A 25,494-nucleotide genomic window follows, 5' to 3' on the forward strand; every position below is an offset into this window, starting at 1 on the left:
GTACCTAAATTTTGTTTCAATCGGTTGCTGTGGCAACATGGCCATTCCACAGAAGTGTTGTTTATTCAATTCATACTCCGATTAACATCTGGAAAATTCACGAATTCAAATAAGAATTATTACAAAATAAGTTTCGGAGGTGCCTTGTTGCGCCCCGGTCCAGATAGGATAAACTGTCAAACCTCTTGGTATTACTTCAACTTGATCACTGCTGACCCAACTGCAGAATCAACTGTGGGTGTCAGGGCGCCTGACTGTGAAGTCCTATATGAAGCCGGTGAGAGGACGAATGGTGCCTACACCATCTACCCGTCGCAGTATCCAGAGGGCTTACGGGTCTACTGTGATATGGATAACGAAGGCTGGATCGTAAGTTAATCCCATTCCCCAATCAATTATACTTTGTCACTGTTTGAGGGTACTTAATAGTAAGCTTATGCATCACAGCGTTTAAACCACTGCACTATGACATTTGCTAACAATTGAAAAACTACACTTTCATGTCACTTCAATAAAACAAGAACAGTCGAACACCTTTATAACAAGGTTCCTGGGACTTTAAGAATTACCTTGTTATAACAGGTACCTTGTATTATCAGTAATGGAAAACAAAGAAAAACAAAGACTTAGTACCTAAAATTTGTTATAAGCAGTATCTTGTATTAACAGTGCTCTTCTTATCAGTGCTCGACTTGTTGCAACACACATAGTAATGTGCATGAAAACAAGATGAGCTGGATTTCCACTGCACGTTTCCTTTAAGTTCGAATGCTACAATCAACGCTCTTAGGCCCTCAGCCTCGGTCCAAAATTTTGGCAACCGGTATCAAATGAGTAGAATATTCGTCACAGCGATTTTTGTCAAGGAATACACCTGCAGAGTTGGAAAATATGTGATAGCATTGCAGCGGTGGCAGCTGTTTAGGTGTTATCACCTTTTTTCAAAATGTCCATCAAAATGCTTGTTACCACTCTAGGGGCTGTATACCTTGCGCATGCGCACTATAATCATTTATGCCCTGATTTGATACCGACCAAACCCCCAAGCTGATGGCATATCACTCTAAACTCTGATCTTGGTTCTATTGGCCTCGTGCTTTAATTTCCGGGTCAAAATGACACAAGAAATCCTATAACATATGTATAAATAGCGGTGATGATGAAAGAAAGATGGCAATCCCATGCACAGAAGTGGTGTTTATTCAAAATATACTTGGATTAAAATCCTGGTAATAAGAATGGTTACAGAGAAAAAAAACCTATACTTTCAAACGAAAAGTCCAGCAGTCCTAATGAAGTCATTGTTTTCATCGAAACTTTTTTATTCTTTTGAAATCCATTTGATTTGTATAGTAGTTATCTTGAATGCGCCAAGATTAGACTGCACACGATTAAACAGAAAGAAAAGTCAGAATCTATATTCCTTGCCGAGGATCTGTTGTTTTGTAAAAAAAATTGCCCAATCGTTTTCAATCTATTTTTTTTTCTTTAGGTATTTCAGCGACGCGTGGATGGATCGGTGAATTTCACCCGTAGCTGGGCCGATTACCGTGATGGCTTCGGTGGTCTGATGGGGGAGTTCTGGTTGGGCAATGAGGCCTTGCACCGTCTGACCGACAACCCCGGTCAGACCTGGTCTTTGAGAATGGATCTCCGAAATGATGTTGGAAGCACTGGGCGTGGAGTGTATCAGAATTTTAACATTGGAGCTAATACGTACGAGCTGCATCTTGGATATTCGTACTCTCTATTAAATATAGGTAATTGTTGGTTATAATTGTGTCATTCAAATGAATGACACAATGATTTTTGCGGCATTCATAAATACCTTTGACAGTTTACTCAGGTTTACGTATCAATTCCTTTTGTTGGAGAGTCCGTCACGTTGCCAGTTTAAAGCCGTTGATGAAGTGACCGGCTGGCCGAATTTATACAATGTTCCAGTGTCACATGAAATTTGGACTCCTATGAAATCCAGTGCTTTTTACTATTTTATTGTTTGAATATTCACATCCTCATGCACGTAGGCAGCGCAATACTACCGGTGAGTCCATATTACATATTCATAAATTCACAATACACCGGCACAGCTGCGTTATGCATCACACGCAATAAGGAGTTGTTTACGACTTAGCGCAAGATGGACATTCCATAATTATAGTTAGAGTTTTTCGAAAACTATGAGGTGAAATAGGTGACCGAAATCATCGAACATTCAGAATGACTTGCGTTGACTTCTAGACCGAAAAGTTTGATTTTTGGACGGGAAAGATATTTATGAATGGGCTTGCCGAGGGTAATTATCAAAGAAGTAATTCAAGACTCAGACCGGTCTTAAACAGAGTTTTTAAAACCAGTCGAGCACACATTTCGTCACCGTCACCACGAAGTGATGTTATAAACCCCGCAAAGTGGCAAATGCGTGTTTCGAGATACAAACGATTAAGTTGACAATGTTTCTATTTAGCCTCACAATTCATATTTTGCTGCATTATATAGTACGCGACCTATATAACAAAACAGCCGTCTAATTACGCCTTTTTCTTTGATTTTCAGCTAATCAGGTATCTATCAGCGGACAAAAAGGCCACCCCTTCTCCACGTACGATCAAGATAACGACGAGTCCATGGCGAATTGTGCACAGCAGGAGAGAGGCGGTTGGTGGTTCAGCACCTGCAGCGGCAGCAAAAAGAACTTGAATGGTGAATACCAAACCAGCATCCAACGTGGCATCGGATATGGCACGGCAGCGACAGGCCGGAAGATCGTGTGGTGCGAAATGAAAACCCGGCGTGTGTAGGCAAAACTCCAAGGCTGTTAAACACTTTTATTGATAGCACGTCGTAACTAAAAAATATACTGTATACCGCAGCAGAAATCTGAACTTATGGTTAGCATATTTCACATATATCATTAACGAGGAATAAAATGTTTGCCAATCGCGTACACCTTAGAAGTACCCCCCCCCTTTGACTTTAATTAGAATGTCGCGCACAAGCACCGTTCCAACACGAAACAAGTATTATTCAATTACAATTTAATCGATTGATGGTCAGTAACATAAAACGACCGATCCTGTCCATGCTTAAGAATGGCCTAATGAGCGCTAAAGTGTTTTGCCGTTAATTAGAAACTCGAGTACAAGAGCGAAACCTTCACTAAAAGCTAATTGAGCCGAATATACTGCAAGATCCACAACTGCTTATTACCGTGCATTCTGTGCTTACGAACGAGTAATCAGGCTCTCAGAAATTATGTTTATGCTTAATTAGAACTTGAGCACAATATATCATTCCATCATTAAACGGTATAGTGAAGGAGGCGGTTTTGGCAAAATGTCAACTTAAGAATGGAAAATCTCATGTAAAGTCTACTTCAGAGCGGCAGGTCTTACTGCTAATTACAGTTGCACAGTACGGAAGCATACTTGTCATAAACTTTTGTCATAAAGTATTTTTACCTTTCTTTAATAATATACATAATTTCCAGTGCCTCGTGTACCTATTGGTGGTAGAAAAGTGCGCTATATAAGACTCCGGTATAATCGGTTTTCCCTGCTATTTTAAAACATTTATCATTCGAATTCACTGCTTCTAATTTTAAAATTCGTCCATCAACCTCGATTTAGTGCACTTCTAATGTTTAATTTTGTCTTTTGTCAGACAAATTTCAAATTCAGTTCAAGCAAACTAAATTAATGAGCAGGTTTACGTCCAGGAGTATTCGATTTCGTCTCGTCTACGCCAAACCTTGTTATTGACAAATCAAATTCGTCTAATAGATTTATAAAGAGGAATTCGATCTATGATTACTGCCATTCGGCAACAGCTTACACGAATTTGATCTGTTTTGACGAATATTCTTGACCCGGTGACTAAAAAGGGTGACCAAGCTTTGAAATTGAATGGTAAATGACTGAATTGGTTTTGTTAAAAGCGTGTGAAACTTTTCTTGAACGAAATTGTATGTTAGAGTTGTTGATTTTGAATGAAAACTGATTTAAAATAGCCGGGAAAACCTATATTAGATTCATGTGCCAGCTTAGCTCACCACTTATTCAGGAAACTTGGAAACAGTGGGTTATTGGCCTTTGTTTTGGAATCCATGGTGCTCGGTCATCCACGGCTGAAGAGATGCAAATCAGATACCAATGAAAAGTTAATGACATACCCTTTAAGATGGAGCCACATTGACAGTGTTTAAGTTCATAGCTTTTGCACATGAACCCATCATGTTCAATACACCTTGTACACTGGGGTAAATTGTTAAACAACTTTGACGTCGGGTGTTGGTGACTAAACATTTAAAACTGGATTGATATTGAATATTCAGCAATAAGTGGGGACCAATCAAATTGAAATTGCCCTATATAGGGAAGAACAAATACTATACAGGTAAATATAGGTTTTCCCGAACAATTTTGGAAAATGTGTACACGAATTTGTAAAAGAAGCATTTGTTTTCGTGCGAAATAGAATGAACGTTCCAAATCTCTGTTTCTATTGAACAAATGATTATTCTTTTTCCGTGAAAGTGCATTCAGTCGTAAACAAAATCAGCGTACGATTTCCCGAATGTGCACTGCATTTAGTGTATTGACAATTCATTTAAGCGCGAAATCGGAGGCACATCCGCAGTCCCGTTTTCCTTTTAATTTATCATCAATCTTTTTCGCTAAATGTGCAGCCGATTTCCCTCGCAGTGTTATTTAACGTATGCCTGGTCAAGCATTGGAACTCATTTATGTGTTAAAGTAACAGTTGAGGAATGGTTGATTGAATGATTGAATTTTGAATATTCAAAAAGTCTCCATGCAGATCCCTTGTAACATGACACGTGATGTGTCCCTTTACCGTCTCAATAATATGGCTACAAGATTATTTTGAGTGATTTCATATTGGTCATATTAAATATTATTTTCACATTCCATTTGCCTACATTTCACATAGGCGTGTATATAAGAACAAACACATCAATCACATCATGATCAATAAGGCATACATTGATTAATCAATGAATCATTAATTAATGAATCAAAGTTGTATCATGATTTGTATAGGCCTGAATAATTTATTTAAATTGAATGCCGAAAATGCGAATTGAAATTGTAACAAATGAAAAAGAATGTTCAATTCAGCCTGTGTCACAATAGACAATCGATTTTCTGCGAATTGGATTGTACATTCGTAATAATCGGCAACGCATACGCCAAACCGAAAACCTAATCACGTATTTGTAATCCCTTAAATGAAACGCTATGCACATTCGTTCATTTGATTGATGCAAAATGACATCGAATGCTAGTTATTGCGAAAATAAAACCAGGATGTACGTCGTTCTCAAACTCGGCGCCAAATTGAATTTATGTTTTACAAATTCAAACGCACATTTTCCGAAATTGTCCGGGAAAACCTATATTATCGTGTTGCTGTTGTATGTTATCGCACTCCACTGTACATGTAGTTGAACTTGCACACTTCAACATTCGCATACCATATTTATTAATCTGTATAGTGTTGTTATCTTAACCGTTACTCCTAATGATTTCAAGTTTTGTAATATAATTGTGCCTTTGACTGTTTTGCTGTATAGTAAAGGAATAGCGTTTATAATTCACCGTGTAGTAGGAAGGGCGTGTCTGAGTGGAAAGAGGAGGGCGTTTCGTCTTCTATTTTGCCAAATAATACTCTTGATTATAGTTGTTATAGTAGTCATAGTAAGACTGGTACCTTATTGAGAAGACTTGCACACAAACAAAAACCTACAGAAACCCTCTCATAACCCCGTTAAAAATACTTAAAAAAAACCGTTTTAAGCATTTTTCGACGATAGAATTCGTAAAAGCATTAGAGATGTGACCACTGAAATGTCTGCTTCTGACCAGTATTTTGTGTGAAACTATTTACAATAAACTGTCTCCTCATTAAGTTGCCATTTCATGCTGTACTAAGGTACCATTTCCTGTTGTAATAGATTGCAGGTATCAAACATAGTTGTTTGAATAGTCTTGACAGTTGACCTTTTGTACGTTTTCACATTTCGCTGTTTCAATCCGTAATTAACTATGTAATGAAATCATTCTGTTAAGTACATTTTGTACATACGTCAGTAGAATTTAAATATTATAGTTAGTTAGGACTAATATTATAGTTAGTTAGGCCTGACCCGACATTGTCTGTGGAAATATCACTATTTTAAAATGGTCACAACTAATATGTGTTATCTCCGTACAGTCGGGCGATTTCTTTCAGTGTTTGACAGTGTGCACATTCATGCCCTCAAACTCTCAAATCAATACATTGTGAACAATAATTATATTACAAAAAAAATGTTGATGGTAAGGTGGTACAAAGATTTATTATTTAACTAAAAATGTGTTCCCCGTTAGTATATTAGATTGAATATCATGTGTAATAGTATACAAATAAAGAATGTTTGTGAGTGCGATGGTAAGAATAATTTCATGAGGTGACATAAGAAATGTTCCATTCCACTCGGCTTCGCCTCGTGGAATGGAACATGGGAGTAACGTGCTAGCACATTGACACAAAAGGGGACCTAGGTCCTAATCATAGTACGAAACACTCGAAATGTGAGGATGCGTCTTGTTAAATTCAACTCATGAAAATAGTCTCACCATTGCACTCGTCAACATTCATTATGTGTATACCATTCCAGAGTTCTGATAGCAAAAAACAGCATTGTACATAGCTTCAAAATAAGTTTTTAAACTATAGATATTTGTTGTTTGTTGTAAGATTCTGAATAAATATTGTTAATCTGCAGACGGACGAACATAGCCGGATCTGTATAGTTTAGAAGGCTCTAATTTTATAGTATCGCTGGGGAACTTTAGGTCAATCACGTTTCCTCAGCGTTTTAGTAGAACTACAAAAGGCACAGACATTCAAGAAATTACTACTTCCTCGCCCTGCCTAATTCTTTCAATCTTCGAGTTGACTTAACCAGTGTTACGAAGAGAAACAGGCACCACGCCTTTTTTGCGTTGGTAAACTCTCATTTGTCATCAAACTCGGGGCGAATGGCGCTCCAATTGATATACCTGATGCTGTCCATCGCCATATACGTCTGCGAAATAGAAAGGGAAACATTAACCTTTGAATAATCTTGGCGTATTGAGCGTTGTTGCCACAGTACTTCTCAATAAAGAAAGGGGCACTATTTTCAGTATTTTGAAACCTATACAGTTGAAATGCTGGAAAGGTGCCTTCGTGAAGACGCTGGCTATTTTGCCTACTGGTTATGGTAACAGTCTTGTTTTTTTAAAGGTTGCATGTGTTAAACTGTCATCCATGCGCAACGCTGTAATCATCATTGTCAAAAATAAACAACAATACTGCGCACGTGTGCAGAGGTCATCCAATCAATGGCCTTAAATGGGAAATAACTCCCGGTCCCTATTTTTTATTGGGGGAGGGGCAGGGACAAGTCTAGAAACACATATCTTTTACTCCCCAAAATGGCGTCGTAACAACGCCCTCATTCGTCAAGTATATGTCGTCTATCCTTTTCCAGTAGCAACTTTCTTTTCATCGGGAAAAGGATTATGTCTTCATTATAAACAAAGCAGAATATCAAAATACAAACCAATAGTCAAGTTCAAATCGCTAAAATGGGGTAGCAAATATTTTGGGTATTTTTTGATAATAAACACTGGTTAAAGCTATAGTCCATTATTTGTAATTAGTGCATTTTGTTCGTTTGAAGCAACAAAAGTGTTCAAAATCTAATAAAGGATACTGAGCAACTAACCTGATGAAGTTTCAGCTAAGCTTCAGCTGTACATTCCGAGAAAAACAGCATTCTAAGATCTCAATTTCAAATCAAAAGTTACTGAATCATGTTTTGAATTGTTTTGTAATTGCAGCTATACGCGGCGTCGCGCACTGATCCGACGAATTATAACAACCGCGCGCGCGTGTGCGTCGTTCCAATACTTGTGCGCGCTGCGCTGAATAACAAAACGAACTACTAATTTAAATTTTCCTAAGGTGCTTCTTAAGAATCACCGTTGGAAATGCCTTCTTCTTTCGTTGATTACTTCAAAATGACAGCTTCCCAGAAAGAATAATTTCACAGGGAGTTTAGTTCCTTTACTATCTTTCAACCAAGTTTGTTTTTCAACAGTAATTACGCCAGTTACTTTTCGGATGGCTGCAAATGATGGACTATAGCTTTAAGGTACGTTAATATCTGCGGTTCGTTTTCAATGGATTTTTAATGATATAGGGTTGATTTTCTGTTCTGCTCTGACCTTGTGAGTCCAGTTGACCTTATAGTAAATGTAGCATTTTTAGCACAGCTGTACTTTAGTTAAGCTTTAGATAAGTTTACGGATGCTTATTTTAAGTGAAGTCCAACTCACACTATTGGTGTTATTCAATGCCATGCCACTCAGGATGGAGACCAACTCGGTGAAGGTTGGCCTATTATTAGGATCCTCGTCCCAGCACTTGCGCATCAGAACATAACTAAAGTAAAAGAACCAAAAACAAACTATGAGTGGAAAGTGAATTGAAATCAACGATTTTTTTTCTTTCTTCTGATCCTCCCCCGATCATTGTCATCGCGCCTATGATCCGAGTACATGTTTAACAGAAAAAAAATCAATAAATATAGAGTTTAAAGGCAAGTCGTCTGTTCCAAACTACATAACTTTATTTGGAAAGTGAAAGTTCTATTGAATGTGTGATTTGTATTCGGAAGTGTTTAACATTGAACAAGATTTGTTAATGTTAGTACGGACGAAATTCTTGTATAGGCCTATCCTTAATATCTACTTTCGAACATACCCATACGCAATGTCATTAAAACCTAATCATCGTTTTTTTAATTATTATTATTTTAATTCTTTTTATTGACATTTATTACAAAAGGGATGAAATGTACTGAAGAGAAAGGGCTACTTGAACCAGGAGCAACGGTCGCTTGCCCCTGTTACACCGAAAGCACACATGAGCACAGAAATATAATATACAAATATTGAATGCTTCGAGTGGTGTAGTAAAACTAGCCTCCCGGGGTGGACCATGGACATTCTATTTTCCCGAGGCGAAGCCGAGGGAAAATAGAATGGTCCATGGATCACCGAGGGAGGCTAGTTTTACTCCACCACGAGATAAAGCATTCAATATTTGTTGTATAACACTTCACCCACAGATTCTGCTTGTTTCAATATTTTAAATTATTTGAATCTGAACACAGTTGATATAAACTTCAATTTCAATACAAAATTGGCGAAAAATGTATTTCTCTCATCCAAACTACCCCTTCACGAAATGTTTGAACCCAACTCTCTTTGGAAAAAAAAACGCGCTACGCGCAACGCGCACACCGTACCAGCATGCATTTGCACACAAATACCGCTCCGTGAATATAGTACTTTGGTTGCTAATGGTATAGTACATTGGTTGCTACGGGTATATTACTTTTGGCCGTGCACAGAAAGATAGCAAAAATAGAAAGTATCATGAGACTCGCTCTCGGCCAATCAAGACACAGAATATGTGGGTGAGGTGTTATAATACGTGCTACACACGACTAAACGGAAAGGATTCACAAGCGACTTATATAACAGATCATTGTTCAATGAAGAACCATACATTTCGCCATGGATGAGATGATCAGCACTTACGATGCATTTATTCTTTACCATCGTTAAACAAGAATATCTACCTATCTGTGAGTAATATTGTTACTTTCCTTTTAGAAAGCTAAATTCTGTTCTTCTTTGGGAAACCTTTTACACTCTCTCTTCTTAATACCTGTGGTCATCACAGTTGCTCGGCTTAGCCATGCGGTATCCTTTCAGCAGCTTTCCGGGCAAAGAATCGCTGTCAATGGTCGGGTAGGGAGTTCCCCCTTCAAAAGAAAGCAATCACACGAGGAGAGATTTATAAAGGAGAAATCGTGTTTATTCGAAGTGTTATCAATGATTAAGATAATGTTCAGTCAGTCCGTAAGACAGGCGCCAAAATAGCTTGCCTTCTGAGACCAGCAACAATTTTAATAGATGATACAAAAGTTAACGTTGTCCCTGAAAATATCCACGTGGTCACAGTTATGTTGAACTGCTGTTTGATTTGTAGAAAACTAATCTGTGTAATTTAACATTGTTCAACAATGTATAGCCTATTATGAATTGACCTAAAACACATGTGGTGATACAATTCTCCACGTGGCCACTCCGTGTGATATTTTTTGCTAAGCTGCCCCCAGGGTTAGATGGAAAATGATGTTTCTCTGTTTACTTTATTTTATTATTTAGGTGGTATGCAAATCCCATTGTTCATAATATTGGGTTAAAAAAGCTTACCAACGGTGGCTATTTCCCACAGAAGTATTCCAAACGACCACCTAAGTGAACAAAATAAAAATAAATAAACATATCAAAAGGTATTCATTATTCTTGGGTGTGAAGGGAGGAAGTAGGCAAAAATCCGAAGGAAAAACAAAATCAATAACATAATCTAAAACAAGAAGAGATAAATGCATTATAAAGTATGGTTACAATGGTACATAAAACCACATAAACATCTACTGCAGAGAGATTCCGCTTGTCTGAAGTATGTGTTATGGTGTATGGAATTGGAGCTATTTTTGTCTGACTAGCGGCCTCAACGTGCAACTCTACATGGTAAAACGCCAGATGAACTTTTTTTATAGTGATGCAAAACTGTTTGCAGTTGTTGCGTATCCAGAGGAAGAGGTGGGGCACCAAGGGGCAACTCCCCCGCCTCCCCTGCGCGTTTGATGGCGTCATTAGACAATTAAAAAACCGACAGTATTTTTGAGTTGGCCTTTAGACTGTTAATTCAGACGTCGAAACAGTTATTTTACCCGCCCTGACACAAAAGCTGGATACGCTACTGGTCTGCAATACACGACAGAGAAGCAAACTTACACATCACTCTTGGTGGTGTATGTATTGTGCCTGACGGACTCAATTGCTAACCAACGGAGGGGAACCCGCTTCTGTAATTGAGAAGAAATAAACATAATGGAACCTCTCAGAAAGTTAAAACACCACATTGAACGAAAGAGGGCGGTTACCATGCATTTCTGGTTAGCCTTTGACCCGTGATTCTTATATTCTGCTTACCATTTTTCAGACGGCATTCTTTTTACATTTGTTACATTGATTTTTGCTACAAATCAACGCCTTGACAAGAGATGTTGATGAACCCTACTTTTGAAGGACAGACTGCAACTGTCTTTTTGTGTGGCAGATCTTCGTCATCGAAGAGTTCGGGAGTACTATAAATCAGTTGCGCCGTTGTTGCCTTTCATGACGTCGGCGTCTGGCTTCAACGTTTCGCCGCTTGGTATCCGCGATTGCAGTTTGGACGCCATCTTTTGTTGCAGCTTGCCAGCCAGGACGGTCCATGGCCAGATTTTCCCAGTTGTTGATTGAAATGTTGGTGGCATTGAGGTGGCGTTTGATGACATCTTTGTAGCGCAGCTTTGGCCTGCCTGGCTGTCTGGGTGATTCCAAGAGCTCGCCATAGAGGAGGATCTTCGGCAGTCTGTGCTCCTCCATTCGCACGACATGCCCAGTCCAGCGGAGCTGAATTTTCATCAACATGTGCTCCACACTCGGCATGCCCGCTCGATGCAGCACCTCATCGTTGGTAACCCGATCCCACCATGATATGTTGACAATAGACCGTGGTCCGTAGCTTCTTGACGTGCCGTCTGTACAGGGTATACGTCTCCGCTGAGTACTGCAGGGAGCTCAGCACAAGCGCACGATACACTTTGCATTTGGTGCTTGGTCGGATCCCCGTTCGCTTCCAAAGCCGATCCTTTAGCCGACCGAAGGCAGCGTAGCTGGCCTGAATCTGTTTATTGAGTTCTGCGTCCAGGGAGTTGTCGTCGCTGATGATGCTGCCAAGGTATGAAAACTGCTCGACTACCTCCAGAGTGATCCTTTCCAGTGTGACGTTTGGCGCAACATAGGGGTCTCCTGGTGAAGGTTGGTGGAGCACTACCGTTTTCCCGAGGTTGATTGTCAGGCCGAAGGCACTGGGCTTCGACAGAGTGAGCAACGAAAGCTGAGTCATCGGCATAAAAAAGATCTCTAATAAAGGTGAGTTGGGTTTTTGTGAGTGCTTTTAAACGCGCCAGATTGAACAGCCTTCCGTCGGAACGAGTTCGCAGGTAGACGCCCTCATCCAGATGCTGGTTCGTGACCTGGAGAACCGCTGTTAGGAACAGGGTAAATAACGTCGGCGCTTAAAAACAACCCTGCTTAACGCCGTGCTTGACGGCGAAAGGTTCGGATGTGTCTCCTGCCTGTGTTACCGATCCCATCATACCGTTGTGAAATTGCTGAACAAGTGATGTGAACTTTGCAGGACAACCGTATCTGCAGGAGTCTCCAAAGGCCATCGCGTCAAACTGTGTCGAAGGCCTTTGTAAAGTCTATGAACTCTATGAACGTACAGAGGTCTTTGCTGCTCAACGCACTTTTCCTGCAGTTGTTGGAGTGTGAAGATCATGTCGCAGGTGCCGCGTCCGGCACGGAACCCGCACTGAGATTCAGGGAGTTGCCTTTCCGCTACCCGCTGAAGACGCTTGAGCAGAACTTTGGCCAGGATCTTGCCTGCGATCGACAGTAGAGAGATGCCACGTTAGTTGCCACACTTGTGGCGATCCCCCTTGCGCTTGAAAATTGGTACCACCATGGCATCCTTGAAGTCCTGTGGCAGTTCTTCTGTATCCCAGCATCTGTGGGGCAGCTCAAGTAGGCGTTGCCTGAGAGCAATGCCACCATGTTTGAAGACCTCTGCGGGAATTTTGTCGGTACCGGGGGCACGTCCCAGGTTCATGGCCTGAATTGCTCTTTCAAGCTCGATGTTGGTGGGGGGCAGATCGAGTGAGACGTCAGCTGGTTGCACGTTGATTTGGTCAAACGCTTCTGGTGAAATGTTGGAGGGGCGATTCAGCAGTTCTTTAAAGTGCTCACACCACCGCTGCAGAATTGCCGGCTTTTCTGTGTGAAGAACCATACCGTCGGCACTCAGAATGGGTTTTGAACCAGTGGATTGCGGGCCATAGACTTCCTTCAGACTCGCAAAGAAGGCCTTGGAATCGTTTGAGTCGGCAAGCTTCTGGATCTCCTCTGCCTTCTGAAGCCACCATCGATCCTCCATGGCTCGCAGCTCTCTCTGGACTCTGGCTTTCACATCATTGTAGCGCTTGGTTGCTTGCCTGGTCCGACGACCAGTCAGGAGGGCCTGATGTGCGATTCTCCTTTCTTCCAGGAGGGCCTTTATTTGCTGGTCGTTCTCGTCGAACCAGTCTGCGTGCTTGCGTTTCGGATGACCCAGCTCGGAAGCCGCTATCTCATACACGTTGTCTCTGAGATTTGTCCATGCCTGTTCTACGGTCAGAGTTGCCGCAGATGGCAGTGCTTCCAGACGCTCAGCCATAGCACGGGCCAGTGATCCTCGGCAGTGCGGATCTTGCAGCTTGTCCGTGTTTAATTTCTTAGGCGGCGCCTTTGCAGTCCGCCTGCATCTAGCTTCGACCGTGAATCAGCAGATTGTTCGAATCATTACATGGTCGGTATCACCGTCAGTTCCCCGCATAGCCCTGGTGCTGAATATATTAGTAAGATCAACTCTGCGGACCAACGCATAGTCGAAGAGATGCCATCGCTTTGATCGAGGGTGCTGCCAGCTGTAGAACCACCTCGGCGGGATATTGAAAAAGGTGTTGGTCACAGCTAGGTGTAGTTCAGTGAAGAGATTGAGTAGTAGCTCGCCATTCGAATTTAGCTTCCCTCTGCCGAACTTACCAATCACTCGTTTCCACAGTGTGTGATCACTCCCCACACTTGCATTGAGGTCGCCCATTACCACTAACTTGTCCGACTTGGGAACAGCTTCAAGATGACGGCGCAATGAGTGGTAAAACTCCTCCTTGATTGCGTCGTCGTTTGTCATAGTTGGGGCGTATACGCAGAATAATGACATATGACGGTTGTCAGGAGCTGAGAGTTGCAGACGCAGAGAGATCATCCTATCGGAGATGCAGACAGGGTGAGTGGTCATCTCCGGGAGAAGTTGGTTGGCGACAGCAACAGCGACGCCAGCCTCACGGCGTTTCCCCACATCTCGACCAGACCAGAAGTAGGTGTAATTTTTCTCTCGTAAGATCCCAGTGCCACTGAACATCATCTCTTGGAGTGCTGCAATGTGGATGCCGTATCTTTCCAGTTCTCGATCGATCAAAGCTGTCTTCTTCTGAGGGCGCTCTGGGTTGTCTATCATCGTCCTTACGTTCAAAGATGCCAGTTTATACAGTCGTTTTGTTTTTTGTTGTGTCTTTCGGCCACAAAATGGAGATCCCACCGGGCGTGGCGACCCGGCCAGGAATGAGATGAGCGGGCTTTGTTTACTCCTCTTTTTATCGGAGCGTCCCAGGATGTGGGCAGGCAGTGCCTCCCTGAACAGATCTGCCTGATCGTCTGAGCAGGACCTTGGCATTCCGCCGCTCTGCAGATGTGCCACGGCCATCACACTCAGACCGCCTACGTGCAGACTTCCAGCTAATGGCTCCCAGCTCCTCAAGCCTGCCACTGACACTTTTGATCCATCGCCGCAGGACTTTTTGTACTCCAGCCTTCGCTATGGTTTAAGGTGCCAGAGTGCTCGCGACACACAGAGGCACCCTGAGATATCTCCTCCGGGCTCCAGCGGAACGTCGATGACCCGACGGCTGGTGGAAGGGATAGCCGGGTTTGAGTTTGGAGTGTCCTTCTCCTAGCCTTTGACAGAAAGTCTTCCCACAAGGCAGTGGGGGTTCAAAGGGGGAGGCAGGCAGGCAGGGATGCCGACTGGAGGCACGGAACCAGTGTGTCTCCAGCCCGGGCGACTGGTATGGATGAAAGTTCTGCCAGTGGAATAGGTCCTAGAGACTGTGTCAGCGAGTGAGTGGATGGGCGTCGACAAGCTGAAGCGTGTTGCACTTCGTCTCTCATAGGGCTGTGTAGCCTTCAAGTCTAATGGACAAAGACTGCCATGCATCTTGTGCAGAACTGTTGAGCAGCCACTTGATGCCTATGATGAAGAGATGGACAGTTGAGATTCACTCTTACCTCCTGTTCGGCCACGCCGATGATGCGGAGAGCTTCTGGAAATTACCCAGGAGTCTATATAGATATAAGTGTGATGGTGAAAGCACTTATCCGGCATAGAGATGCGTACTCCAAAACACTGCGAACCTGTGCCTTGTAGATATTCGCTTTCTTTTTCATCCAGCTTGTTAGCAACAACTCCGTAAAACTCCCAGCTTCTGTCCAGCTCTAGCAGACATATTGGAAATATGCCTTGCCAAAGTGAGTTTCAACTGTGACATCTTTAAGATTTACAGCTCGTTTACTGTGACACCCAAGATTTACAGCTCCTCTTTCTCAGCTAGTGTTCCACCTAGATGGGTTCCTCATTCTAAAAACTGTAAGGGGCTTGCACTTGGTTGGTTCTAAGATTTATCTGTCTGCCCAGATCCTTATTCTGTCCAGGTCTTTTTTCAGGCTAGCTGATATATATGGCCTCAGGGTCGATCGCCTGATCTAATCTCACATAGAGGGTAGAGTCATCTGCATATAGGTACAGTGTGTCCTGCACTCATCTCCCAGATCATCTATGAAAACGGATAAGAGAAATTGGCCCAGCGTAGATCCCTGGGGGTACAGACGCAATTATGGGAATTGTACATGAGGACTGGCCAGAAAGAACCACTTTGATGGACCGGTTTGATAGATATCTGTCAATCTATACAAGAAGCTTGCCAGAGACTCCTTTTCCCATGAGCTTCGAGCAGAGGCCGCGTTGTGCCACACTCTGTCAAATGCACCTCTGATGTCCTCTAAATTAGACGCACTTCATTGCCTCTGTCCAGTGCATTGGACCATTGCTGAGAGAGTATTTTAAGAATGTCGTATTTGCTATGGTGGGGTCTAATGTCTGATATTAGATGGTTCTGCAGCATTTTTATTTCTGAAGTTGACTCTGTATTTTCGAGTCCCTCCATGTGAGAAGCAGAGCTCAAAAAGGCGGCTGAGTGGTCTGGTTAGTTCAGCGCGACACTCCTTATAAACTCGATTGGGAACTTCGATCAGGGCCAGTAGCTTTAACTTTCTCAAGAGCCTTTTGATATACTTGGGTTTAAACGATACTGTCCTTGGAGGTTGTTGTTGTCGGCTGAACCTCAGGTACAAGCTCCTCTGCATCCTCTAGATGGCATTTCTTTGCAAAGGTCTGGACAAATTTGTCGGCTTTCCCCTTGGCTGTGGTGTATACTAGGTTGTCTTCTTTTAGGACTGGTATATGTTTTCTTGTTAATCATCCAGACAAGGTGTTGACTGTATTCAAGGACTTGTGACTACTGGGGCTGCCGTCTGAGAGCTACTCCTTTAACTTGTTTTATACACAATATTGTTTACTTTTTTCTCTCTGTGATTGCATTCCTTTCTAGCTTCCGCAAACTTGTCCCTGTTTTCTTGAGTGCTGTTTTTCTTCTGTTTCCTGAACAAGTGATGCCTCTTAATTGCTGCTGTTTTACAAAGATCGTTGAACCATTATTGTCTTGTGTTTTATTTGAAACAAGCTTGCTAGGAATATAGATATCCATTGCGTCACAGATGATGCTGGTGATATTGCTGCAAGCCTCTTCTGGGTCTTCGCGTTTATAAGAGCTAGGGACCAGTCCACAGAAGAGAGGTGTATGAGAGAGGGCCTCTCATACCCCAGTAGTCGGCCTTACCGTATCGCAGCACCTTCCGTCTGTAAGGATTGTCTATGTAGAGAGGGACATCCTGCTTAACTAAGACATGATTGTGGTCTGATGTTCCCAGCCTTGCAAAGTGTTGTCGAGATGGATTACAGATCAGTCAGAACAAGGTCGAGAATCTGATCTTCCCTCGTTGGTTCAGTGACTATCTGAGTCAGTCCAAGAGAGTGGCACAGCTCAAGAGTTCGACGACCAGCTGTATCTGTAGAAGTAGAACCGCTGATTGGGCACTGAATTTGGATAGCATAGACAAGGTGGTTGGGCTAGGTAGCTGATAATGTCACCATTGACACTTCGTGGTTTGTACATGGCGGCATTTAGGACCTTCTGCGATCTTAGAGCCAGTGAAAACAACACGAGTTCCAATTCCTCGGGATCAAGATCTCTGCCATCGAAGATAAGAATTCCTTCCAAGCTGTAAACAACAGTCCCTCCTCCAGTTGTGTCGGGTATGTCTCTGCGACGGCAAAGTGCATATCCGGGAATGGAAACTGTTGCATCGAGAAATGTTTCCACAACAACAAGAGATGGTTTCAGTTCATGACACATAAAGGCCGTTTCATATTCGGCGCGAAAGCGAACGCGTTCGCGAATTTGTGACGTCAGGGGGCTTTTGGCGCTGCGAATTCGCAAAAGTTGAACACATTTCAACTCTGGCGAATTTCGCAGCGAATGCTTCGTGACGTCTAATTCCCATCGCATTCGCATTTGCATGAAGTGTAAACCGACATTAACGCGTGACAACGTATAATAGAAATGTGATTAAAATGATTACATACCGATGACATCTGCACGTAGACATCTTCCCCTCTGGACAGTCCAAAATCAGAGACTTTTGCAACCAACGCTTCTCCAACCAGAATGTTTCTCGCAGCCAAATCACGGTGAATCATCTTTTAACAAGAGAGACAAAACAAATCATCAATAGATCGGTCAGACAAGCCCCACCATCTGAGCTTGTAGACAACAGCACCATATCGTTTAGACGCGCGCGTATATGATTAGTGATTGGCTGCATCCGAATCAGCTGTCTAGAGCTAGGTCTAGGTCTGCGCCGTTTAAAAATACGCGGGACGCGCTGACAATAAACGTATAGCCGTAGATTTGGAAGCCCGTTTTGGACACGGTCTATCCGGTGGAAGGGGCATAATAGATCAGCCTATTATTTGAGAACAAAGCAAATTACCAGGACATATTTAAATCCCCTTGTGTAAGGATTTTACTCTAGCCTTTGAACATTTGTCATGCTATAGAGGAACCAAAAAGAATAAATTTGGGCTATTCACAATGCAGTGCGCCACCTTAAGAGTTGCCATGGAGAGTCCATTTTTCAAGTTTACGGTCGACAAAACATAGCCCATTTGAATGAGTGTCAGTAGGCAACTTGAGCTAAATCGTTATAGATTGGGGCATAGCGTTCTGCCGCCTTACAAAAAAACACCATATTGATAAAAAGAAAAGATCCGCGAATCATACGCTTTCACATGTCCCGCGCTTCGAATTTGTCGACTATCTCCCACAATGCACGGGGAAAATGAACTCTCCGTGGCAAACCTTTGGTGGCGCAAATTGTATTATGAATTCGCCACAGCAGTTGGATTTAAACCGCATGACAAAAATAAAGAGGCACTGATACATATACCTTTTATTTTTTCAAAGAAAAAAACAACAACATTCAGACGGGATGAATGTATCGCCTGGCACAAGGAACAGAACATCGACTCACCCCCGCTTGAGCAAGGTGTTTCATTCCCTTGGCAACATCCAGAGCAAACTTGACCAGCTGATCGGAAGACAAGGCATACTCGTCTGAGTCTGACTGTGAGCGAGCCGTCCGCAGGTAGCTGCGTAAATCACCGTAGGGAAGATACTCCAAGGCGACGTACAACACATCTTTGTAAGGTATCAGCATAATCGAAAGGTCAAAGAGGAAGTGTACAGAGTACCCTCTGCTCTGAATTTGTTCAGTATTATCTTACGGAACAGGAGAATGAGTTTCGTATTACAATGTATATTTTATATGTAGCAGTTCCATATAAAGCAAAGCAACGATGATTTGTTTGGTAAAATGTCAAAGCAAATATATACTTTCACTATCATAACTTATCCAGAAGGTAATATCAATAAACCATAGATTTACAAATGAAAGGTAAAGTTTGGGTTTACATGACTCATATCAAGTCACTGTTGATGATAAAGTAGTCAACATTTTCTAAACAGAATTTAAAAATAACTGTTACAAAAATACAAAGTAGCCTAAGTTTACTTAATTCTTATGTACAATCAGTGAAGCTGTGATCAGTTACGGTGTCCTATGGACTTTGGACTCTTATGGAATCTGGTCTCTTTTACCTGATATGGATTCTAACCCTCACACGTGATCTTTTATCGTATTAATTATCTCCACTTAGTCATGCACAACGCTACCAAATTTAATAGAGTCCAAATTTTACATTACACCCTGGCAGCCTGTAAGGAATATTAAACTTTCAGAGAAATTTTAACTTATGTGGTCAATATATATTTTCTCTTAGGCTAACCTAGGCCTGTTGCTTTTGCTCGGAGATTGAACATTAAATGTGTTGTGGTATTACCTTGATGCTTGCATGCCCCGAAGAGGCAAACGATATTAACATGATGGCCGATAGAGGACATGGTCTTCAACTCTTGCATAAAGTCGTCTTTTTCAGAACTTGACGAGTGCTCTAATTCACAAAACATAAAATTCAACTCTCTGAGAAACTCAGCCATTACATAATTGAAAGGGTGTCCACATCATGCCTAGTCATAGCCATATACTTACAACTCAGTTTAAAGCGCCAGGGAGAGAAGTGTTGCTTAAGATATATCCAAGCCTAAATGTATGCAAATTGAAGATCTTTCAAAATCTTTTTAGTGAATTTTTGTCTAAAAGCACATCTGATCCAGTGACTATCAAACCCCATTTAGAGAACAAACATTTATCTTCGGGCTGTACAGTTCCATTTACTTTTGCTGGTCTCAGAGAGCCAGCCTCGTTTCCTCTTCCCCCTATCTCGCGCACTGACTTAGTGACTCACTGACTGTCACTTGCGAGGTGGGCAGTGCTATCGTATAGGACCCCCTAATGCCAACGAATGGGCTAGACGGCCTATTGTGTAAATCTGTTTGCAAGAAAATCCAAGCGAATAGCCATTCTGAATCAATTAAACAAAACAAATTCGTTGGAGGCTGACTTTGTTGGAGAGTTACTCACGTTACCTTTGAGCACTTTGATGGCCGCTCGGGTCACCTTGCCTCCAATTCTGACGGCCCCCGATCTGACTTCTCCAAAGTTTCCTCTCCCCAGTACTTCATCATCCAGCAACAGATCGCTCCATAAGATCTCCCATGGTTTAGCCCAGCTCGGGAGACCACCCCCCTTTGAAGTCAGTTCACGTTGCCTCGTACTCTCAATTTCGTAAGAGGCTGCCGCAGCCTTCGCGATCCTATCTTCGTATGATGTTACGAGCTGGGAAAACAATACGGTGAATATCTTAGCAAAGACTCATACAAAAAGTAAAGAGCAGGAATCAGTGCTCAATATCGTTATTGATTACCCAGCTTTCGGAGACGAGCTCAAAATTCTGGGCAAGATATCTGATTTCAAAATTAGAGAGACGCCAAGGCGTCCGTAAATAGGTAGCATGAACGAAGTTATTTTCATCGAATGCTGATCTACAGAAACATCTATTTCGATGGCATAAACAGACGTGAATTATTTTTTTTCTTTTGAAGTACATGTAACATCGTAATATTTTGTTCACTTATTATACACCGAGTTGTTAATCAATATTTGCTTGTTTTGGGGGTTTTTTTTGGAAATAAATGGGAATAAATGTGAATGAATGAAAAAAAATGTAATTTTAACCCACTTTTTTGCAAATGTTAACTTTTAATTTGGTTATCATGAAATTGCGTAAATTCAGTAAGCGTGAACATTTCACCTTCGCTCCGAACAAATAATGTAACTTTTGCTGAGCAAACCTTTTGGGTGCAAAAGTTGTGTAAATTGTGAAACAAAATAAATTACACGTTTGCGTTCAAACCTACGATGAAGATGCGCGTATCACATATTTTTGCACATGCTCTGAAACATGGCACCGCCCATAGAAGAACGCGGTGTCACGGTCTCACTTCTCCGGCGTGCTAGCTTCTCCGCAGAGGGAAATTTCGCCCCAACACGCATTCGCAAATTGCGTAGTAGTGTGCATTTCACCAACTTTATTGTGTGCTGAGTTCTTTGGGGTTGTACTGGTGCACGTAAGATCTTTGGATATTGTATGTACAAATGCATACGTTACAAGGTGCCAGTCGAATCCAGAATTTTCGTGGCGCGCGCAACTCCCAATACATGTAAAGACATGAAGGATACACATGGTTGCAAAAATAAAGACAACCACGAACGAGAAGGGAACACAGACCTTGCACAGACCAAGGAAGGAGTTCGTTCTTAATTATATCTCCATGAACACACACACACACGACGCTGTTTGTTGCAAGACCATGGAATGACCCAGGCAATTACCATACTCCTCTCTTTTAGCTTGGCCCACATGAAGTGTTACATAACACATTCTTGGGTGTCCCTCACTGTGTTATGGACTTGGTAGACTCATGGGTCCTTGCTCTATGGTAGACTGTAGACTCCATAACACAGCCCGAGGAAAAGTAAGCACAGCGGACACATGAGCATGCATCGTGCTCATGTAACATGCACTGTAACGTGCTCAATTATCCGCCGCATTCACCCAGAGAATCCAGCACGCCGGATAAGTGAGACCGTGACACCGGTAGTTATTATACAAACACAACATGGTTTGTGGGGAAATAGTGAAAACTAATGACCCCGAGGAGATGCACAAGTCCCAATCATCCAACACCGAGGGGTCATTTGTTTTCATTATTTACCCACAAAAACATGTTGTATTTGTTTCACTACACTCTCAGAGAAAAATACACAAGTTTTCATAACCATGTTTTATATGAACTATACGAACTCGCTTGCAATTGTGTAAAAAGTTACATAATGCATATTGGGTAAAAGTTTTCTTGACAGTTGTGTAAAAGTTCACTTGATGTAAGTGTAAATATATATACACATTAATTAGGTAAAAGACAATTAAGTAAACTTTGCATAACTTCCAGGTAAAACTATACTATATTATCATGCAAAAATGTGATTTTCTAAACATAAACAACTCCGGAAGCCCATCAAAAAACGACCTGTTTCATTTTAATTTTATTTATTCCCTTCGCAAACTGTGCAGCATATCGCAGCATATAGCTATACTAGGTTGGAGAAACCATGACGTTTATGACAACAGCTACTTTCGGTCTTTGAAGATATCATTTTCCTCAAGCTCTTTGTGATTGTCATACCGTCCCCAATCCATGGCAGCTCTTGGACACTTTGCAAGATACGATACAACAGTACAGGATGCATAACCCATGGCCCACAGCTCGGCCACGGCGAGTATGCGCAAGTATGAATATATACGTGTACATAGGCGCTAGGCCAAACCAACTAGTACGCGGTCCAACTCGTACACAGAATTAAACTCGTATACAAAATTATATGTGGTCGACGATTCTTGACTATGTACTGGGAACGGTGTATCGTTCAATTTATGGAAATTGGCTAATTTTGGCCCGCATACCGAGTTGGCTGGCGTACGAGTTGGCCCGCGTACGACATGTAGGAGTTGTCTCGCTACGAGTTGGTTCACGTATGAGTTGTGTAATACGCGCAGTGGCAGAGTTAAACACTACTAATATTTCTGGGGCTTGGGGACGGTATAACAATCACAAGAGCTCTAGAAAATGTTACCGTCAAAGACCGATATTAGCTGCGGCATACCCCCTCGTTGTTACAGAAATCACGGTGTACTCCATCTAGCTGCATCGCGTCACTGCGTGTACGTTTTACCTTGTTTAAGTACGTTTTAACCTAATTGCAGTACGTTTTAACCATCCGACGCAGAAAGCACATTTACTAACACGCTTACAGTAAGGGGTCCCTCCGGGGACTCAGATATTTAGCGCCTTGGTTTGAGGCTACACAACACAGTATCTATATGTATACAATCTCGACATGTCTGTAGACTATAAATAAGGAGGTCATTGACAGGAAACAGATGTTGTATACATAGTCTGTGGTCAAGTCGTGCACTTGGCTACCCGCAAGTGACTTTGTTTTGTGCACGTGTATATGGGCAGCCCAGGTTGTCAGGCTCAGATATGCCTGACCCGGGACTGCATATATCCGTAGTGGGTGTCTCTGGCTAGGATTAGATGGAAGATCACCAGAATTGGTTGGAATTTTTTTTTTTTATTAAGGTAATTAACCAAATTGGGTCCCCAAAAGGGCTAGTTTCTGCGTCGGAGGGTTAACATAATTAAGGTAAACTGACTGCTTTACTCATTCAATATGTATTTTACAATTTTCGAGGTACTTTTTTTCCGGTGAATTGTACCGAAATTGTGTATTATTTTACATGACAATTTTTACCTAATAATTTCTTTAAATATCTTTTTGAGAGTGTAGTGAATGGTCGTACACGCGTGCACGCATGCCGGACATTTTTTTTTGCACGCATGTCGGACATATAAGGCGACTGTGATTGGTCACAACACCGTGTGCCGACGTTAACCATTTGCGCAGTGGGCGGGGCTGCAGAGAAGTTCCCAGTCTATATAGACTCACCATTGCAACCGCTGACTCTGCCGCTTCCGTGCTAAGCATTGCGTTCTGGGTCATCGATGCCTGTCCACGATTTCTCTTGACTCTCAGAAGAACGAAGACAGCGAGCGCGACTACCACAATGACCAACAAGACCACGGAGGCGCATACAGCTACAACTACACTGTTTACACCAACACTCCCATCTAGGTTACTCTCTGTCAGATGGGTATGAACAATAAATGCAGTTGATTTCTAATTGAAAAAGAAAAGGCACACCTTCAGGGTTATCACTGATAGCACTAACAGAATCTCATGCTATACAAATAATCAAAACGGCTTTATAGACTAAATACATTGTAGCGGACACTTTAAACCACTAATAAACGCGTAGTTCACGAAAAGAGTGGATTTGACGGGAACATACACAACAAACTGAAAAAAAAGTTATGGCAATTCCCTGTAGCCTTGTCCACATTGAATCCATCCCTGCAAATGCAATCATAGCCATCAACCAAATCCACACAGTCAGCGTTGGCATCGCAATCGTTCGTCGAGGCATCATCACATAATTATTTTGTTCATATCTGAACAGTGTATAAAGACGATACTTTTTGTCAAATAACCTCTATTCCAACCAGTGGTTGTGACATTAATACAACATTTTTATCGTTAACTTTGTTCGCAATCCCCTAAAATTATCGCAGTCATAGCAAGCTTGTTCACGTACGAACAATAAATGCAGTATGAACAACAAATGCAGTTGATTTCTAATTGAAAAAAGAAAGGGCACACCTTCAGGACTATCACTGATAGCACTAACAGAATTTCATGCTATGCAAATAATCTAAACGGCTTTATAGACTAAACATAATGGGAAAAAAAGGTGAGTACAAAAAGTATTCCTATAACCGCCATTTTTTACTGTGTTGTCCAGTTAGTCCGAAAGTGCATTTTGTTAAGCTCTAGCTGGAGCTTATACATGTCACTTTGTGGTCGGTCGGTCGGTGGGACCATGATAGCTCGTCTGTCTGTCTGTCCCGAAATAAGAACAAAAGTATGGTGTTCCATATGTGCCATCGGCGTCGCATTTTTCGCCAGAGCTTATTGTGCACTTGCCCTTGTGATCCAGAATGACTATTCACCGGATCCCTTTCATGCATGCTTTATTAGGGGTACTCTTATACGATGCTACTGCTCGGCTGTCTTCACTAATCTACAATCAGTCACAAATGACAGTCAGTCAGTTACAATTACAATTCACAGCATGGGCGTCGCCAGGATTTTTTCTAGAAAGGGGCAAACATTTTGCCAAAAAATGCTTGTATTTCTCAACACATTCTCGATTTATCAGTTTCAGAGGGGGACAGGGACATTTTGCCCCCCCCCCCCAACTCATTAAATTGACACCACTTTGTCTTCGCGCCTCTTTTTATTGTTTTTTTTTTTGTTGCTTTTCCAGGGGGAGGGGGGGGGGATAAGTGCCCCCCCTCCCCTCGCGACGCCCATGATTGACAGTCAGTCACAAGCCACTGTCAGTCACAAGTGACAACCAGCAATACAGTCAGTCAGGCAGACGAGATACTTCTCGTGTGGTGACATTGTCAATTGGTCACGTGGTGAATTTAATCTTCATCATTGTCAAGTTTTATAACAAAGTTTCAACTGTCAATGTTACACCTTTCGGAGTAATCACATTGCAAGAAAATCATCAAATTTAATGGTAAACTAATCTTGGAGCTATATGAACGAAACAAAATCCTCTTCTATACACAATATAGAGGACACTTTAAACTACTAAACGCGTGGTTGGCGAAAAGAGTGGAGTTGTCGGGGAAATACATAACAAACTGAACAAATAGTTACTTTGGCAACTCCCTGTAGCCTCGTCCACATTGAATCCATCCTTGCAAATGCAATCGTAACCATCAACCAAATCCACACACTCAGCGTTGGCATCGCAGTCGTTCGTCGA

At 42.0% G+C, this 25,494-nt stretch overlaps 1 protein-coding gene across 1 annotated transcript in view; it reads right to left on the reverse strand.

Moving 5' to 3' along the window:
* Nucleotides 1-6,958: 6,958 nt before the first annotated feature.
* Nucleotides 6,959-25,494, reverse strand: part of LOC119732866 (fibroblast growth factor receptor-like) — a 33,858-nt gene continuing 15,322 nt past the window's right edge. Inside the window, exons 4-13 of the mRNA XM_038206469.1 lie at nucleotides 23,544-23,737; nucleotides 20,060-20,309; nucleotides 19,414-19,524; nucleotides 18,546-18,712; nucleotides 17,599-17,712; nucleotides 10,926-10,996; nucleotides 10,338-10,378; nucleotides 9,787-9,883; nucleotides 8,388-8,493; nucleotides 6,959-7,090 (exon numbers count right to left, since the gene is read on the reverse strand). Coding sequence (XP_038062397.1) covers nucleotides 7,019-7,090; nucleotides 8,388-8,493; nucleotides 9,787-9,883; nucleotides 10,338-10,378; nucleotides 10,926-10,996; nucleotides 17,599-17,712; nucleotides 18,546-18,712; nucleotides 19,414-19,524; nucleotides 20,060-20,309; nucleotides 23,544-23,737 — 1,223 coding nt within the window. The 3' untranslated portion in view covers nucleotides 6,959-7,018. The remainder of the gene's footprint in view (nucleotides 7,091-8,387; nucleotides 8,494-9,786; nucleotides 9,884-10,337; nucleotides 10,379-10,925; nucleotides 10,997-17,598; nucleotides 17,713-18,545; nucleotides 18,713-19,413; nucleotides 19,525-20,059; nucleotides 20,310-23,543; nucleotides 23,738-25,494) is intronic.

This window comes from Patiria miniata, unplaced genomic scaffold (genome assembly GCF_015706575.1).
Source record: "Patiria miniata isolate m_02_andy unplaced genomic scaffold, ASM1570657v1 HiC_scaffold_1, whole genome shotgun sequence".
In the NCBI taxonomy this organism is placed as follows: domain Eukaryota; kingdom Metazoa; phylum Echinodermata; class Asteroidea; order Valvatida; family Asterinidae; genus Patiria; species Patiria miniata.